At 36.0% G+C, this 19,930-nt stretch overlaps 2 protein-coding genes across 11 annotated transcripts in view; both read left to right on the top strand.

Moving 5' to 3' along the window:
- Window positions 1-14,808, top strand: part of LOC128863710 (uncharacterized) — a 36,769-nt gene extending 21,961 nt beyond the window's left edge. For 7 of the 10 annotated variants that reach the window (XM_054103002.1, XM_054103001.1, XM_054102998.1 and 4 more), the window contains exons 2-8: window positions 3,803-4,336; window positions 7,416-7,737; window positions 7,857-8,260; window positions 8,387-8,508; window positions 8,574-8,689; window positions 13,144-13,261; window positions 13,336-14,808. In XM_054103002.1, coding sequence (XP_053958977.1) covers window positions 4,030-4,336; window positions 7,416-7,737; window positions 7,857-8,260; window positions 8,387-8,508; window positions 8,574-8,689; window positions 13,144-13,261; window positions 13,336-13,821 — 1,875 coding nt within the window. In that variant the 5' untranslated portion in view covers window positions 3,803-4,029 and the 3' untranslated portion in view covers window positions 13,822-14,808. Of the gene's footprint in view, window positions 1-398; window positions 764-3,656; window positions 4,337-7,415; window positions 7,738-7,856; window positions 8,261-8,386; window positions 8,509-8,573; window positions 8,690-13,143; window positions 13,262-13,335 lie in introns of those variants that run through there. The other 3 variants (XM_054103005.1, XM_054103003.1, XM_054102999.1) reach the window with 3 other exon arrangements.
- Window positions 14,809-16,781: 1,973 nt separating this feature from the next.
- LOC128864386 (PITH domain-containing protein GA19395) lies at window positions 16,782-19,633 on the top strand. Its single transcript, XM_054104019.1, has 5 exons — window positions 16,782-17,051; window positions 17,136-17,257; window positions 17,324-17,428; window positions 19,121-19,206; window positions 19,271-19,633. The coding sequence occupies exons 1-5, from the start codon at window positions 16,851-16,853 to the stop codon at window positions 19,393-19,395; spliced, it is 639 nt and encodes a 212-aa protein (XP_053959994.1). The 5' UTR covers window positions 16,782-16,850; the 3' UTR covers window positions 19,396-19,633.
- Window positions 19,634-19,930: the final 297 nt, after the last annotated feature.

The following is a 19,930-nucleotide window of genomic DNA, read 5'->3' as shown; positions in this document are numbered from 1 at the left end:
TAAGAATTTTTCCTATGGCTATTCGCTTTATGTTTACTAGCTTTTTACTGTGGAAGTGCTCACTACGCGTTTAGCCCCTTTTAACATAGAGAAGTTCTACCTTCTCGAACACCGGCTATTAGATAATTATCTTTTAGCCCCAGCTCTACTATATAAACGAATGAGAAAATGAAAATATATTAAAATATTGTAACTACGTCTGTACTGAATATTCAGTAAGAAATAAGTGTCATTATCGCGTTAAAAAAATACTGTTGGGTAGTGCAAACATTGTAATACTTGTAGTTATGTATAAAAACATAATCTTAGAAAAATGAAAATATTTATACATACGTACACACCTTGATTTGTTCATGTTATGTTTTTTCTACGTACTCCTATGAAATGTTGGCAACAAACACCACAAAAAGCCATAGCCAAATTGGCAACAAAGTTAATGTTGAAAATTTAGTTTGCAATGGCAACGCATTCGAAAAACTTCGTTTGAAAAAATAAAATAGAAAAAATTAACAAAATAATTGCGAAATAAGCCAGTTGGCGTCTAACGAAAACCCACATGCGCCACAACCAAAGAGGGAAAACAATCCGTGAGCTATTCTGAGTAAATATTTGTGTTGCTATTATTTTGAGTCGCGTGCCACTACACAAACGTAATGCGAAATATCTACTGGATGCGATCATTACTATCAGTGATTTGAACAAAATATACGTTTTTGGCTTCATAACCGCGTACCGGCAACAAATTTATACTTAATCAGATTTGGTACTTGGGATACATACATTGAGCGATTACATATCAAGTGAACCAAGTATTTTGGACATTGTCGTCATTTTTTTGGAAATTGATTTGTTTTTTGGCTTGAGTATAAAAAGAGGTAAACCGAAAAAGTACTGAAAAAAGACTAAACATTTTGAGGTTTATTCAATGATGAAAATTTGGTGCAGAGTTTTTTAAAGTGAAATAATTTCGGTTATATTTAACATTTAAAATATAACAAAAATAAATTTTCTGTTTCAATTTTGTAGGAAAAACTTTTTGTTTCTAATGAAAAGTACCGTATTTCTGCTTCAGTGTGCTGAGTGAAAAACTTTTTTTTTTCAGTGGTAGGTAAGCCTTAAAAATTGTGGTAGACTCCAAAACAATGTGGAAAATTTACATCAAGGGTTTTCCAATAACAGGTGTTATGATTGAATGGATTGCGCTATCGAGAGATCATTAACAATTTGTTATGGCCGGAATTGGATGGTATTGATTTCGACTATGTTTATTTTCAACAAGACGGCGCTACGTGCCACACAAGCAACGAAACCATTGATGTTTTACGGGAAAAATTTCCGGACCATGTCATCTCTCGAAGAGGTGATCACAAGTGGTCACCGAGATCTTGTGATTTAACATCTTGTGACTTTTTTCTTTGGGGCTACGTGACAGAAATTTCAAGACCTCAAAGATGGAATTCCTGAGGCTATCGAGGATATAGGGCAGCCACTTTGCAATTCGGTTATGGAAAATTTCATGAAAAGGATATTGTCCTGTAAGCGTGGTCGTGGTGGTCATTTGCCTGACGTTATTTTCCACTATTAACGGCATACCTACCTCTTTATAATGAAATAAACATCCGATTATTTATATTAAAAAATAGCATTTTCTTCGAATATCAAAATAGGTCCTCTTATAAGAAAACCCTTTATTAAATAGCGCAAAATTAATTCCCTCATCGGAAGATTTATAATTTTTGCAAATATCGTCGTATGTCAATCGTATTTGACACTTATGAACCATGCAGCTGCAATATTCAAACAGTCAAGATATGAGTCGCATAAGGTTAGGTTAGGTTGAAGCGGTTGCCCACTTTGGGACATACTCAGGCTCGTAGCCCATTACGATTCGGCGTGGGGAACTTGTGCTTATATCTCCTAAAACAAGTGTGTAGTTTGCAAAAAATGTTGAAGTTATCTGATTTCCACAGTACTGAGCTCTTCGAACTCATTAAAAAATGTTCTGCCTAAAATAGTAAATCTACGTCAGGATAGAGTGAGACAGTGACATAGAAGATACGAGATTTTATCTTTCTCTTCCTCAGCTAGACAGCTTCTACAGAAGTCATGTGTTTTCACGCCCATCCTCTAGACAAATCTGCCTAGTTAGCATTACCACGTTATAACTGAAATCAGTGGGCTAAGGCTGTGCTTATTTCGGCTTAGCAGAGATTCTATGCGTTTAGCGTTGAGAGTCGTCCACAATTGTCGGGGGATTGTGCATGTGGTTTCATTACACCACCTTTTATTCACTGTACGCCTTAAATATTTTTCTGTACTCATCGGTCAATTTAGTGCCGAGTCTCAGTAGTTCATCGGCTCTGCAGTTATCCTCAATATCACAATGGCCAAGAGCCCAAGTTACCATTACGTGAAAGGACTCAGCCATGTGCGGGATTTCATAGCTACCATGAAGGTTTTCGATTGCTTTATGAGGGATTTTATCTCTACCTGGCTATCAGTGAAATGTAGTGATGTAAAGGCACAAAATAATAATTTTTTTATGTAGTAAAAAATGTATATATAATATATATGTATATATAATTGGCGCGTACACCTTTTGGCGTTTGGCCGATATCTTCGTCTTATTTGTGGCGTGCGTTGTTGTTCCACAAATGGAAGGTCCTACAGTTTTGAGCCGATTCCGATTTTTTATGAAGAGCTTTTCCATGGCAGAAACACACGCGGAGGTTTGCCATTGCCTGCCGAAGGGCGACTGCTATAAGAAAAAACGTTTTCTTCATTTCTTCTCCTTCACCGAGATTCGAACCTACAACCGAATGGTAGTCACGCATCAACCCATTCCGCTACGGCGGCCGATACAAAAAAATAGGATGCACAAAATTAGCCACTTTGTATAAATGTTAAAAGCGAAATTTGTTAGTTTCGAGAATGACAGAAAAAAATGAAATAAAAAAATTTCATTTATTCCAAACAAATTTTTTTTAAGTATATTCTATCTTAAAAAATTGTTTAAGTCTAATTTTTATTAATGAAAAAAAAATTTAAATTTATTAATTGAAATTAATTAAAATAGGAATTAAAAATTATTATTTTTTTCATTATTTTTTAAATCAAAAATTTCATTTATTCTAAAAAAATTTTTTTTAAGTTATTCTATTAATTAAATTAAATTAATTAAAATTAATTTTTAATTTAAAAATTAAAAAATATTTTTTTTTAATTTCAAATATTACTCATTTTTTATATTACTACTTTCACTTTAAAAACTCTAAAATTTTTAAAATTTATAAATATATGTATTTATAAATTTAAATTAATTAATTGAAATTAATTAAAATAAGAATTAAAAATTATTATTTTTTAAATCAAAAATTTCATTTATTCCAAAAAAAATTTGTTTAAGTATATTCTATTAATTAAATTAAATTAATTAAAATTAATTTTTAATTTAAAAATTAAAAAATATTTTTTTTTAATTTTAAATATTAAGTACTAATTTTTTATATTACTACTTTCACTTTAAAAACTCTAAAATTTTTAAAATTTATTGTATATATGTACATACTATACGTTGAGTAAATCTCAAAACTTTTGTTTTCCAAATTTTTTCGTTTCCCTTCATATTTTACTCAAGCCAGGAAATGAAACGATTTTAAAAGAAATTTACAACATTGTTCAAAATACTTGGATCCCTTGACATGGAATCGCTCATATATAACATATTCCTCGGTGTAATCAACAAATTTAATCAGTTAAAATGTGTTTTGTTTTTGTTGTTTTGAATTCACAATGACTTTAGCAATGTAACGCAATATAAGCGCGCGCGCACAATTTCAAATCAGCACCTGCAACGCCTGCGCAATAATGAACAAAATCGTAGTGCCATAACAAGAAAATAACTGCACAAAACCAACAACCATAGCAAAGAGTTATTTTACAAAAAAAAAGTTGAAATACAAATACACAGACGCACATAAAATAACGATATTTTCTGAAGTGAGTGAGTGAAGAAAATCGCTGCACAAAATGGGCAAAAAACCCCAAAAGTGTCCGATGTCGGTATTCGCTTCGATGGCGCTGCTCTGTGCCGCCACTTTTAGTCATGCTACTGCGGCGCCTGCTGATGCAGCCGACGTTGGCACCAGCGCACAATTGGATCCATCATTGAAAAATATCAAATATATCGAAAACAAAGTTATACCAGATGTTAAATCGTTCTTCAATGAACGTCCCAGAGGCGATGGGGTCGATGGGGAAAAGTGGCAGCAGGTGCAACGTTTTATGGAAGACGGCATACCTGTGCTGGAACTCTACGGCTACAAGCCAAAAAGAGGTAAGAATATTGAAATGTTAATGTTTTTTTTTTTGAATTCTTGAAAAAATAAATGGGGTCCCAATAAAAGTTTGTTTCTAAAAATATTTTTTTTTATAGAATTGAATTTAGCAAAAGTATCTGAACATCACGCGCAATTTGCTACAGTAAAATATCGTAGTCATATGTATGTATATATACTCATGTGTACAGGCTGCACCACTCCAATCTAGTCAATGGAATTATTAATAAATTTGACAATTCTCATCATCAATTATTTTTTTTTTTAACCAATTCAGGACACACCAAAATAATATCACTTTCGGTCGTAGCCTAAATTTTTTTTCGAACAAGAATCTCCAGCAGTTTGCCAACAACATGCTGGACCTTGTCACTACAATGAAAATACTTAAGCTGCTGGGTGGGCGAGTGTTGCCAAAAATCCAATTATCTCAGACCGTTGCCCAGTTGATCACTTTGAGAGCAGTGGAGCCACTTTACCGAGGATTTTCAAGCAAGATCTTGAAATATTAAAATACAAATTGCAATTGAATCAAAAGGTATTGGAAACAGATAAAGGCGAAATTTGGCTTTCATGAATAGCAAAAATCGGATTGAAGAAGTGGTGCAAAATTTCGGGAGGAATCCCCGGATTTGAGTCTAGCGAACTTAATTTTTTGGTGATTTTTAAAGAGAAATTTTATACTATCAATCTGAGTACCTTAAAATCGCCCAAAGATAGCTGTCGAGCCGAAATAGGAACGTTGCGGTGAGAAACGCTGCAAATGGAGAGAAATATGCGCAAAAAAATAAATATCCATGATTACACATAGGCTTAAACTGAACCAAATCTTTTCGATTGTGCAAATTTGTTTGGTGTAATTTAAGGCAGCTCTATTCCAGCGTTGCCAAGATATGTCCATTTATTCGCCTTTTGCAAACCCTTGGCGAAAAGAAGAGGCCTAAACAACCCGCACGAATAGCAATACTAATAGACCGGTCACAATGGGTCCGTTGACGCGGAAAACGTACCGTGGTGCCATAATAAAAGTCTTGCCCCATATAAAAAAACAGATGTTCTTATCGTGAAAGCAAATATTATATTTCGTGTGTATAAATAGATTTTTGTTGGTTGTCAAATATATCATAAAAGTAATGCTTATTGGTGTTGGAGCTGCCATATATTCTCCGATAGCCAAGCTGCAATCCAGGCACTGGACTCGGCGACGACAACCTCTAAACTGGTGGAACAAAGCGGGAATAGCCTTACCACCTTGATTTGTGTCCCGGGAAATGAAGGAAATGAAAAAGCAGATGAACTGGCAAGAAGGGAATCTGCCATGCGTAATGATCTGGTAGAATCGATATTCACACCATTAGGTGTAGTCAAGAATACAATTTCCCTAAAATACTTCCGAATCGCGGATTGTAGATGGTGAGACCAGAAGAAATGTAAAATTAGCAGAACGTTAAGGCCCACCCACAACCTTAAGCAAACGTCAACATTGATAAACATGAAACAACGGGACGCTTGGAAACTAACGGCAGTCATAACTGCCTTTTGGTCTGTGGAAGAACAAGCAGCCAAAATGGGCATCCCTCACAACACACACTATCACAGTTGCAAACAACCGGAGAAAAAGAAAACAATATTCCGTTTCCTCTGCGAATGCCCTGCCCTATGGAAACGCAGATTGTTAACCCTGTACAAACCGGTGTTCGAGAGTCGCGAACAACTGTCTGGCTTAGATGTCAACAACCCGATAAGGTTTCTGAACCGCACATACTGGATATAGTCATGCTGTAAATAACCGTTAAACAAGTTGGTAGCAAGGATGTAGCAACAAAATGGTGCGGAAGCGCTAGTTGGATTCAGGTGAATTACCACTTGAACCAACCAATGCTTATTAACGCATAAAAATGGTTTTAATAGAATTTATGGTTGTTGTTGTTGTTATAGCAGTACACTTAACCCTGTCAGTGCTATGTAGATCAGCGGTCATCTTCGTCTAGCTCATCTAACGGTAGGCCCAGGAAACTTGCTCTTTCGACAGGTTGGGTCCAGAGAGATAAAAATAAAAATATCTGAACGTAGCATCCACTGAATATCCATACTGAAAAATGATCTCAAAGTTAAGTCTTACGATGTCGCAAAGACGCATGATCTCATACCAAAGCAGCAACAAGTCAGACTTGAGAGACTGAAGGAGTAGATTCACTTGGTCGAAAGTGGTCAATTTCCGAATATTGTGTTTTCTGACGAGAAAAATTTTCAAATTGAGGAATTCGTAAACTCCCAAAACGAGAACTCCGTTGATACGAGAATTTAAGTCATCGATTGGCCCCCAGGAGGGAGCATACAACCATAGCTAATGGCTTGAGCCTCTTTAACCGCGAATGGGCGCTCTCCAATCGTTTTCATCGAGCTTGGCGTCAAGGTAAATGCAAATGAAATATAATATTACCGGGAAAGTATTCTGGAGGTCGCTTTGAAGCCGTGGGCAGACAAACATTTCGGTAGCAGATCATGGACGTTTCAACAGGACTAAACACAACGTCCACACAATGGCTCTTAAATTCACCACACGCGAATCCGATGGATTATTCTTGCGACTGGTCCATCTCAAGGCCGTAACTAAGGCAAAAAAAAGGTGACCATATCGACCAAAAGTAAATTGATTCTTAATTTTGTATTATTTTGTTTAATAAAGATCATTACAAAATTTCAATTTTGGAAAACAACAAAATTTACATCAGATTTTTAAAACAGTCTTTGACCGAAAAAAAATCTGTTAACAATTTTTAACATTCGCAAACTTTTTATGTCTAGCGGCAGGCTAATCACCTACCCTGTCAGAAATCAAAATATATTAACGAAACCAACGCAAGACTGAGTATTGTCGAGGCTCTATTCTTCGAGTGAATTGAACAAGGAAAAAAAATAGCCTAAAAGCGAATCACATTGTCTGCAATTGAATAGCTAAAATCAACTAACCTAATTTTTTTTTTTTTTGTACGTAATGTTATATTTTAGCACCCTGTTTGCTCAAACATAAATATTATACATACTTTCTATACATTTTTCCAATTTATTTTGCAGATACTCCATTTACAATAATTGTACCGAAAATCGATGTACGCACCATTGAGAAGACGCGACTCAAGGAGTTCATGCTGGAGCATTTGATACCAGGAAAAGTTTTTGAAAACTTGGCCGATGATGAAGTCTATGGCAATGGAAATGGTCACAAGATTCACCTATATAAAGTTGAGAAGTCGCAAAATAGTTTGTGGCTACTCAATGGATATCTCATTTTATACAAAATGCGCTTGAATGAAAACCTGATGGCAATCGCCATCGATAGCTACCTTGGTGACCGAAAATCGCCCTACTCAAAACGCAACATACAAGAACCGAATAGGTAAAACATCATTCAAAGTAAACGCTTACAAACGCGCAACAAATTATACTCAAACAAACTAAAAACAAAAACCAAAAACTTAGCACAACTTTTCTCACATTTTTTCTCTTATCCCGCAGTCGATACAATGAACCACAACGCTTGGAGATGCGCAATACCACCACTGCGCATACCAAAATCGAACCCATACTAAAGGAGTCGAAATCCAGCCCACTCATGTCCTTCCTTAACAGCATGAAAAGTGGCACCAAAGTTTTTCAACATTTCCTGTCCAAAAGTAATCTCACACAGATAATGGACGATGGCTCCTACACGATACTCATACCATCCGACAATGCTTTTCAACGGTGGCATCCCATCGACTGGGGCTTCTACCCATTCAGTGTGCATGAATTCACCGAAAGTGTGTTGCGTAACCACTTCCTGCCCACTCAACGTCCGCTGCGCATGGCCGAAGTGAAGAACATCGACCAGATGACGGTGCGAACGTTGGGCGGTGAGAATGTGGTATTTCGCGGACATCGTAAGTGCAATTTACTTGGTTGTTTGTTTGTTTGTTTGCTTATTTCCGTTTTTAGTTGGAATTCGTTTGGTGAAATGTAAAATGGTTTATTTTTGTTTTTTTTTCTTGCCTTTTTCTCAATTTCAGCCGGTCCAACTGTGAACAATGTATCCATTATGTCCGACTACTCACTGATAAATGGCAATCAAGTATTCTTGATCTCCGAGGTATTATTTGTGTCGGAAGCTGTGGTTTCTAAACTGCATCAGGTAGAGAGAGATGGTTGCTAATTAATATTTAATGTGTGTTATAATATGTCCATTACTTAATACAGATGCACAAGGACAAAGAAACGCCACCGCTTCTCGCCTTTCCATGGTTTGGTGCTCAGTTTTTGTCGCATTCCTTTTTGGCACTGGAACGTGATCAACGATTTACGCAAATTACAAGGTAATTCCTTAGCTCCACTGATATGTATATTTTTCATTGCCATTTTCAAAATGCTCTTGGCCACTTAGTTGTGTATTATAAGGAACTAAAGTGCTTGTGTCTAAATCACATTCGCAAAAAAAGACGTTGTAACGTCGTTTGCTTCAATTGGAGGGGTTTTTAAATGGGTTGAGCTCTTTGTGACCTCAAATATGTAAAATGCTCTTTAAGATCTGAGCATTAGAATTGAAAAACACCAATAAATACCGCCCCCAACACCCTTCAATCGGAATAAAACTGAATATAAAATTTACTACGCCTTTGTAAGAGTCTATCCGTCGTCGAGTTTCTTTTTTATCCCATGATATTTGGATCAACTCGCTGCAGATCTCGGCAACTCAATATTAGTCGTAATAGCCTGAATGGAATTCTGTAACAAGACCTCGAATTATGGGATTATATACAGTTAGAAGACCGAAGAAAAGCTAATTTTCCAGAAACTTTTCTGAGAAAACTTTTAAATTTATTGATCTAAAAATTTGTACCCACATTATGTTATTTTTTAACTGTATTTCAAGACTTAGTATTAGTGAAAACATTTATTTGGAAAGGAGCTACAGCTCATCTCCGGGAGCTCCTCTCAAGCAAGACGTTTTGCTGTGACCACTATATCTCTGAACTGGATCCTCTGTAATTAAAAAGCCAAACAGATTTCATTAAAGTAATGTTAAATCCAGTAATTAATCGAAGAAATAAGCAAAATAAATTTTTTTGACAAAATGGCGTTTTCTCAAAAAAAATCGATTTGTGACCAAAATTTCGGCCTTAAATTATTTAAAAAAATATATATATATTTATTGTTGGGAAAAAATCTTCGATTAATTACTTAAAAATATATTTAAGAAGCTCGTATTAAAATTTGGGACCAATCGGTTTAGCTGTTTTCGAGTAGTGTCAAAACTGAGTGGTGAACTGTTTTGTGCAAAAAGAAGAGGATTTAGAAATAATCGTACATAATAATAAAAATAACTCTGAAATGGTATTTTTTGCATTTCAGTGCTTCTGAGCTGTTTCCGCTCATTGGGCCGAAACTTGCCTGAACATAAAGAAAAACGGGCCTTTTATACGCGCTATCTCTTAAATTGTGGCCTAACTGAGACAGCCATTTGATGTGAAGCTAATTTTTACAATTAATCGTAAGGTTCTAACCACCGAACTATAGAAAATGTTGCTCATAGCGGCAGCCCCTCGGTAGACAAGGGTAAGCCTTCGAGTATATTTCTGCTATGAAAACAGCTCATAAAAAAATCATTTGCCGTTCTGAGGCCGCATAAAACTATAGGTACCTACAGGCTGTAGAGAAGCTCAGAATACACCTATTAATTGATATACGATTCAGAATATATACAATTGTTTCCAAGAATAGAATATAAAAAAAATTATAAGATCCTGTAAGGAAAGAACTTTCTTTGACTGACTAAAATCAAAATTTGGAAAATTTCCCAAAAATTCTTCCGTGGATGATCAAATCTCAACATATGTATTATACTAACCATTTGGATAAGAGTACCACCTTGATCAAAAGGTTCTGGAACAAACGCCAGGTGATGCTCTAAGTCAACTGATTTGAGTTCGGTTTTTTGTTAGGTTGCCACTTCTGCGAAAAAAATTCCTACCAAAATTGTATCATCATTGCTAACTACAACGGTATACGGACTATTATATTGGAGACATGAGACGTTTGCGTGAAGCAGTGCGCCAAAAAATAATGGATTTGTGGGAGAACAACTCGTGAATTTTTATTTTATTTTTTTATTTATTTATTGTCTTTGAATGGATACATTCTTACAGACTATATTAAGCTAATGTGCAATAGTTTAGTAGTATACTAAGAAAAGAACGATTTAAGAAGATTGACTAAGATGCCATACGGCCATGTAAAATCAGCACCAGAAGAATTGAAAAACATATTTAAATCTGCACATGCCCTAGGAATCGGAGCATTCACCCCATAGTTGGTTCTCGAGAAGCCAATTTTAAAGGTTTCATACTGACGGAGCCTCATATTGGGTATATTAAATTGAATTTTACTTAAAAGGGATCAATAGATCCAGAAATGATACGAATAATAAATGAGCACGATAGAATAGATCGTCTGCTATTAAGTGGTTTTAAGTCAATTATAAAACATCGAGACCGGTACGATGGTACAGGTTCAGAAAAGTTTAAAGATCGGAGCGCAAAACGAAGAAAGACTTTCTGAACTCTCTCAATCCGATTAGACAGACCTATTTGGTAAGGTCTCCAAATAATAGCGGCATACTCTAATCTTCATCTAACAAAAGCACAATACAATGTTTTGAGAGTGTGTGGGTTGGTAAATGCAGAACAATTACGGCGAACGAATGCTAGCATCGCATATGATCGTCTTATGACGTGGTTAACATGGCTGGTGAAATTCAGCTTAGAGTCGAAAATAACGCCTAAGTCTTTAATTTCCTCAACGGATTGCAAAGGTAAACCGGCAATATCATACGAAGTATGCAAATAATGCACGGGATGTCGTATTATCAACGGCTACAACGCAGTGCCTGTTGGACAAATATGATTTGATCTACGACAAAAACGTGGAGTGTATACCCAATGATGCAAGCTTCGACAAGAGTATTCGGTGCGATACTTTGTCAAACGCTTTAGAGAAGTCTGTATAAATTGCATCAACTTGAGATCTGTTCTGGAAGGCTGAAATGCAGTAATCATTGAAAATAGACAAGTTAGTGACAGTGGAGCGACTTGCAACGAAACCATGCTGGTTGGTAGATATTAGGCCTTTGACAGCAAAATATAACTTTTCATTCACTGTTATCTCAAAAAGTTTTGAGACAGACGAAAGCTTCGAAATCGGTCTGTAGTTGCTAACATCGTTTTTATTTCCACTCTTAAATATAGGCGTAACGGAAGTAAATTTCCAGTCGTCAACAAAGATACCAGAGGACAACGACTTATTGAATATAATTGTGAGAGGCTCAGCGAGACACAAGCAATTCTTCAGCAAAATGCCCGAAAGGCCATCCGAGTCAGTTTTCGTTGTAGACTTAAGCTTCATAATACCCTTGACGACATCAGTAACAGATAGGCACAAAGTCCCAAAATTGAGAGGTGAAAAACTATTAGAGGGTAAACTAGAATCGGAGTCTAAGTCGGGTTCAAAATTAGAGCAGAAAAAGTCAGCAAATAAATTGGCAGATTCTATGGCAGAATTTGCATATTTACCATTATAAAAAACATTGTTTGGCACCATTGAGCAAGACTTTTTTGATTTGATGAATTGCCAAAAGGCCTTCGAATCCGAAATAATAGTGTTTTCGAAATTCAAGATGTAATTTCTATATAAGAACTTGTTCAAACAGTTAAACTCTTTTAAATGGCATTGAAATTTTGAGAAGTGCATTGGGTCTCCAGACCTTTTATACAGTTTGGAAAATTTGTTTTTTAGATTCTTTAGATGCCTAAGCCGTTTGGTATGCCAAGGTGACTTATATACTTTCTTATGATAAACAGGAATGTGCTTCAGACAAACAGGAATGTGCTTCAGAATTTTGCACCATGAGAACACACCGCCGCACAGTGTCATCATTATCCATCAATTTTTGACCAAGAACGAAACGAATGCCATCCAACAGCCATCGAATTCACCTGATATGGCTCCCTGCGATTTTCTGATTTTTTTCTGTTTGATCTAATCAACAAACCACTACCACCACTTCGGTGTTTTAACAGTTGAAAGGAAGTAATGGAACAATCGAAGACGACCCAGATGGCTATACCGAAAAAGTAGCTCTAGAAATGTTTCGAAAGCTGAATTAAACGTTGGAGTTGATGGGGAGTACTTTGAAGGCGATAATATCACTTTTGAGGAATAAACTTTTATTTGGAATTTTCTGAATATATTCCGGGAACTTTTTGATCTAGGTGGTATGTTAAAAGGGTTGCAAAATTGCATGCATGCATTATATTTTTCTTATTTGCCCTAAAATCATGAATCATAATACATCGGCAATTTTGGTCTTAAAATGGGTCAGATGGAGGAGGGAACCTGTGCTTAGAATTATTATTAGCTCAAGATAGACTTATCCCTAGAGGTTTTAAGTTAATAAGCGTAAGAAAGAAATAGAGACGTAAATAAGCTATGTATATCACATTTCATATATTCCAGCTTTCTGAGCACTTACACGCACGCAATAAGTATTCGTACCGCTAATAGCAGAGGGGTTATAAACTTTGACGCTGCTTTCACTCAGCAACAACGGAATAATATTCATATTATATGGCGCATATTTACTGAATCTCTTCTACCGATTCTAATTTTTACCGATTTATATAGTCATAAAATTTTAATTGGCTCAACTTAACCAAATAAACTTTTTGCTTGTTTTCTCAATTACACTTTGCGCTACGTTTCTTTTCTATTACAGATATTTGAACAACGCCGAAATAGCACCACATGTTTCCGGCGCTAATTACACATTCTTTGTGCCAGAGGATAGAGCTTTTGAACGACTTGGTTTTGATAGGCTCTCCGATGATGTCATGGTATGCAGTCTTCCAAGAATCAGTTGCATAATTTTTCAAACTATTTTTATTAATTTTTTTATTTATCCTAAAAGGCCTCACCACGCGGCATCAAAATGCTGCTGAATCACTTTGTGCGCGGACGTCTGTACGATCGTGATCTGCGGGACAACGAGGTATTCGAAACTATTGGTGGCGGCCATATTAAAATCACACGCAATCCGGGAAGCAATGCAACCAGTGTTAATAACGCCAAGATTACCGAACACGAAGTATTCGTCTACAATTTGGGAACAATGTTCTACATCGATGATATACTCTATGCACATCTGCTCCGTGAATATGTTTCAAAGTCGACAAAAACGAGATCAGACCCCAATGGTAGTGGCGGCGGTGGTGGACGTAAGTGTTTGTGCACTAAAGTGTCTAGTGATGCGCCTTTTTTAGGTTCTTTGTTTTTCGATATCTTCTTTTCAGAGCGAAATGGCGATTACATTATTGGCGATCAGGATGACGAATTCGATGATGAGATTATAACGCCGAAGGCACTACCCGTCCAGATTTATGAACTTCCACAATAGATGCTAACAGCAGTGAATTAAAACTATTTGCATTGGTTGATTGCATACATACGTACATGCATACATATGGAATAGGCCAGAAATACGTAGTAGTTGAGATTATATTTTCGAAAGGCAAATATGATTAGATAAATATTACTTGTGTAAATGTGGTCCAAGCGAGCAGGCAGAGAACCACGGCAATGCCATTGTGTGTATAGATTGATTTACATTTTGTTAATTCTATGCTATTGTTCGAACATATTTTAATATAAGTTTGTAAATTTTTGATTCTAATTCTTTGAAAACAAAGAGAGAAAAACGAAAACAAGGCGGAGAGAGAAAAAAAGAAAGTAAATGAAGAGTGAAATTATAAAGTATACTGCAAATATTGAAATAAGCAAACGAAAACCATATCAAGCATATGAAAAATAATTTGAGAATAAAAACTTATATGCAAATTCAAACATTAAATTAGAAAATTTCCCAAAACAATGTTAAATAGAATTAAAAATCTATGAACCGGATATAAAGACATTCTTTTAGTAGTTGTGAGATCTTTTCTTGTGCTTCGCATTAGTGATTTAATGGATTTCTCTATGGTAATAGTATGTCTTAGCATACAGCACATGTTATATAACTAAAATAGTAGTACTTTAATTGTAACGAGGAAGGAGTCAAAGTAAAACAAAAAAATCTGAAAATAACTTTAGAAAAACAACTTTAACATATCGTCATATATATAAACGTATACAAAACACAAAACAGTAAAATTAAAAATGATAAAAATAAAGAAAAATACTCCACAACTCAATTATGTAATATCTCAAAGAAAAAAGTGCTGGCAATGTGGAAGGAACAACTAAAAATGTGCGGCGGATGGCATCTCTAATTGTGACATGAATTTATAACTGTAGCAATATTAAGTAAACAATTTTATATAAACACGAAATTCGATAGTTTGTTAATAATAAAACAAAGCAATAAAGTAAAAATAAATAATACAAAGCCTACAAATATGTATGTCGACTTAATCAATGGAACTAGATCTATACTAAATAATATTTTGAAAGCCTTTTTTTCGGTTCGCAAAACTCGAGAATGGCTGTACCAATGGCATATACAAGGTCCGTCACTCGAAGTGTAACCAACTTCAAACCGCTCGCGCAACTGATGCCCGTGGATCAGCCGTCTGTTAGTTGGCAAAATGACCGTTCAGAGTATTGTTTACAAGTGCGGGGAAGCATTTTGCCGAGAGTAAACGCGAAAAAAGAAAATCAATAATGGATTTCAAACGTAAAAGTCTGATTGCATTATATGTATTTGGCTGGAAAATCGCAATCAGCGATTGTTCGTGCACCTTAAAGTAAAAAAAGTATTTGTTTATCGCAGCATTACTCGTTACAATGATACTGATAGAATGGCATGGAGGTGGTCATCAAAAGACTGTAACGTCACGTGAAATGGTTCAAGTGAAGTTAAGAAGCGACTTGAGCGAAATCCCCGACGAAGTGCCAATCAAATGGCAAAAGAACTGAAAATATCTGAAAGTAGCATCCGCCGCATACTGAAAAATGTTCTCAAAGTCAAGCCTTACAATATACAAAAGGCGCATGATCTCACACCAAAACAACAACAAGTCAGACTTGAGAGAGCGAAGAAGTTGCTTCGCTTGGCCGAAAGTGGTCAATTTCCGTACATTGTGTTTTCTGACGAGAAAATTTTTCAAATTGAGCAATTCGTAAACTCCTAAAACGAGAATTTGAGTCATCAATTGGCCTCCAAGAGGCAGCACACACCACAGGTAATGACTTAGGCCGCTGTAACCGCAGATGGGCCCTCTCCAATGTTTTTCATCAAGCCTGGCGTCAAGGTAAATGCAAATGAAATATTATCGGAAAAGTAGTCGGGAGGTCGCTTTGAGCCCGTGGGCAGACAAACATTTCGGTGGCGGACCATGGACGTTTCAAGAGGACTCGGCACCGTCTTACAAAGCTTGGGTGAACCAAGGATGGCTAATAGACAATGTTCCGAACTTCATAACGTCCACACAATAGCTCTCAAATTCACCAGACGGGAATCCGATGAACTCTATAAGAGTCACCAGTCTCGAGGCGCTGAAAAAAACCATTATCCGTAAGTGAAATACTAGCAAATCACATGCGGGCACCTTACGATTCGTTTCTGGACCATCTCAAGGCCATGGTCAAGGCAAAAGGTGGTAATATTGAGCAAAAGTAAATTGATTCTTAATTTTGTATTATTTTCACACATTCTTTACTTTGAATTGAATAAAAGTATTGTAATTTTCCAAACTAAATTTATGGCCTTTTTAATTGGTTACACTTCGAGTGCGGTACTCTATATTAGCACTTTCACGTCCGGTGTCGTGGTGTCATTTGTATCCCATTTATTATTTCCGGTGACTTCAATGATGTGTTCAAAAATGATATGCAAAAAAATAACGGAACACATTTTTGTGGACTTAGCGCCTCTGAAGGTGGGTATTTAGTTTCCTCAAGTAAATGGCCATTCACAAAGTTCTTTTGTGCGTTTTTTGGAAATGTTGTCCTTGCTTGAGCTATTCTGGTAGGGTAAACCCCTACCCCGTGAGCACGACCTGAGCTTCCAGACGTCTCAACACAGACTACACATAAGAATTTCTTTTACACATTTTTATCTTATTTTGTCTATCCTTTTTCAGTTTATTTTATTCTCCTTTATTTTACTGTATTTTATGTTTTTTATTTATTTTTTAAAAAACTTTTAACTATAAATAATTATTCCATTTATAAACTAAAGCACTGGCTGCTACCATTTTGTTTTATTACAATTTATTTTATTTGATCTCAATTTACTTTATTTAATTTTATTATTTAAATTATAATTTTATTTACAACAATATTTGTCATCCGGTTAATTATCAAAAGTGATATCAATCAGCTGTAATGCCACTATTGTGAATGGTACTCCTTCGAAGAAGTAACTGTTTGTTTATGGGAGATAGTGATTAGCAACTTTTGAAGCGTTTTAAACCATATGAAATAAGGATGCCTCGCGGCCATTCGCATAATCATGGACAGGACTGTGGCCACGAAGCCACCGACATAGACCATGCCTTGGAAATGGGAATCGAATATTCGCTATTTAAAAAAATCGATTTGGACAATTTGGAATGTTTGAATGAGGAAAGCGAAGGTACCGGCAAGAAAGTATTTAAGGCTTATGAAAATCGGCTGGACCACACAGAGGTAAGCATATCATTAACCACCAAGTGTCAAATAATAGTGTAAGGCTAATTCCCGATCGGTTATAAATACTATAATGAATTGTAGTACGTGCAAAGCGATGTGGATGAGGAGTTGTTGTTCAACATACCATTTACCGGCAATATCAAGCTGAAGGGCATTATTATAGTGGGCGCTAATGACAATACACATCCAAACAAAGTAAGGCTGTAAGTAATCTGTAACTTAAATGTTTTATATTAGAATGAGGGTTGCGAGTTTGATTTTTTCAATAGCTTCAAAAATCGGCCTAAAATGACATTCGATGATGCACGTATCAAAGCCGATCAGGAATTTGAATTGTCAAGAGATGTACGAGGAGAAATTGAGTATTCGCCAAAGTAAGTAAAATTAAATTATAATTACACTTAGCCCAGTTAGTGTTATGCAGATCACCGGTCGCCTTCGTCTAGCTCATCTAACGGTAGGTCCAGGAAACTTGCTGTTTCGACTGTTTGGGTCCAGAGGGAGAGAAGTGTTAGATGAGTGGTTTTGATAGGGCATGTGAAAAGGTGGTTAGTGTCGTGCAGAGTGCCTTCACATGCTGGACATACTATGTTTAGTATGTCGGGGTCAATTCTCGATAAGTAGGAACTTAACCTGCTTCAGTATCCTGAATGTAATTGTGCCAAGTTTACGCGAACTCTCGGGGAAACTAAAGTTCTTCGTCTGCTACGGGTGGTGGTTAGACTTCGATAACGGCATTCGAGGGTCGGGAGCTTAAGAAGGTGGTAAATGTCTCCCGATGTATGCCGTTTTTTGGTCTGTCTGCACACTATCCGATCCAGTAATGGTCGATCTGTTTTGTCCTGGATCTCGTCGGCGGAATTGAGCGTAATACCTGGGAGGCGACTTCGGTTCAAGCAGGTGTCTGGTGAAACCTACGGTAGCAACCTATCAGAAACTGCTTGCTGAGTAGTTTGTTGGGCTCTTTCACAGGGAGCATCTGAGCCTCGTCATGTAGGTGTTATAGGGGGACCATCAGGAGGCGTCCCGTCGCTGTCTGAATGGCAGTGTTTTGGGCAGGTTTGAAGCTTCGTCCACTGGCGGTCATTAATGTGCGATTAAATATGAATATTGAATATTATTTAATTGTATAATTTCTAATTTAAATTTTAATTTTTATCGCTTTGGCACTGGTCATTAAGCGATGTATGTACAATAAATCCTGGCCAAATGGTTAAACAACGTACTTAATGTCAATGGACAGATGTATAAAATAAAGGGGAACAAAAAAAAATTAAATTTTGTATTGGTCAATCGAAGGCATCTCAATGAACAGAGAAATTACGGACTTAATATTATACCAAAACTAAAAGAAGCAAATCTACTCATTCTCTTCGGATCTACGTACCGGATTGGCTCAAATTTCATCCCATCAATGACTGTTAGTAATCTAACAATTTTTTAACCGTTGAACCTTACCTCTCCCTATGGTCCGACGCCGTGTAGTTGTCGGAAACATTTTCTCCATACGTATACGAGGGGCCAGATATAAATCCGGGCCGTTCCAATAACGTAGAACCGACTGTCATGGGAACGTGAACATCTTTAATGACATCTAACGGTAGCTCAGGAAACGTACTGTTTTGACGGCATAGGTAAAGAGGTAGAGAAGCGTTAGATGATAGTTTTTATGATTTATGAGTGCGCTGTTGACAATTTTAGCTAATAAATTTACCTTAAGCGACCTAGTGAAGATGCGCAATCCCATGAAGATCGAAAAAAGTGATATAAACCTATTTTGATCAACTTCATAGTAAGCCATTTTCGTATATTTAATGTGATTAACCTCCGTTGGACACCTTTTTTTAAACCTTCAGTTGGGCACCCGGGTCTGGCCTTTTTAAAAGGTTATATCCATAAATCGATAGAAAATTAAATTTTAGGTAGCTACCTGGAAATTCAAGTAGAAATATGTTAAATGCACGTCCAAAGTCGGAAAGACCAGACCCAGGTGCCCAACGGAGGCTTAAAACCAATGTGCGCATGTATTTGTAAAAAACACAACAACCGCCTTCTGTATTTTCCAGAGTGGTTACTTTCTCATCAGTTCACCATTTATCGTTACATTTTCCTTCTAATTTCGGTGATGATTCAACACGTATCTACTATATCGGTAAGCATCTAGAAATATATCCACTGCACATACTTCCTACACACTTATGTTATTACTCGAACAGGTCTACGTGGCGAATTCAGTGAGGCGCATTACCATGGAGTGACAATATGCACTTATGAAGCGCGTCCAAATGTCAGCGATCATAAAACTGATGCATACGATTCGGTGAATCGCACAATACAATAATAAAGTGATTTAATTTTACCTCAAAAGAGTTGAAAACTAACTAATATGTTGCAATTTTTGATACGAATCATAATTTAAAAGAATATAAAAGAGAGAAATACGAGTACATGAAATATTGTTAAGCTGCAAGCAGGCGTACTATGAAAAATAAACATAATGAAATTTTTAAATTACCATTAAAACACAGATGAAATGTGAATAAAAGTCAATTAGAATTTTGTGAAATTCTTCGTTAATATTTTTAATAATTTTATTTTTTAAGATAATCTATTCACTATTTTTCATTATCATTATTATCTTATTTTGTTGTTCGCTTACACAATGGGGTTTTCGAATCACGTGTTTTTTTAATTAATTTTTAGTTATTATTACTTATTTGAGTGTATGCCGTTCTATACTCTTTCGTGTAAACATACTTCAATTTGTTCTAATTTTGTTTTTTTTAATGTATGTAATTTTGCTCTTTTTATTGATCCGAAATGTTTTTGCTGATTATTATTATTACTTAGCATGTTTCTGAGTAAATTTTTGCATA

The sequence above is a fragment of the Anastrepha ludens genome, chromosome 5 (genome assembly GCF_028408465.1).
Source record: "Anastrepha ludens isolate Willacy chromosome 5, idAnaLude1.1, whole genome shotgun sequence".
Lineage (NCBI taxonomy): Eukaryota > Metazoa > Arthropoda > Insecta > Diptera > Tephritidae > Anastrepha > Anastrepha ludens.
The sequence above is the reverse complement of the archived record's forward strand: the minus strand, read 5'-3'. Positions and strand labels throughout refer to the sequence as shown.

Excerpts from the sequence above, each read along its gene's own strand:
- LOC128864386 (XM_054104019.1), top strand. The coding sequence starts at position 16,851 with ATGCCTCGCGGCCATTCGCATAATCATGGACAGGACTGTGGCCACGAA. Across the intron at positions 17,052-17,135 it reads ATCGGCTGGACCACACAGAG|TACGTGCAAAGCGATGTGGA; the intron begins GTAAGCATATCA and ends AATGAATTGTAG. Across the intron at positions 19,207-19,270 it reads AACACGTATCTACTATATCG|GTCTACGTGGCGAATTCAGT; the intron begins GTAAGCATCTAG and ends TTACTCGAACAG.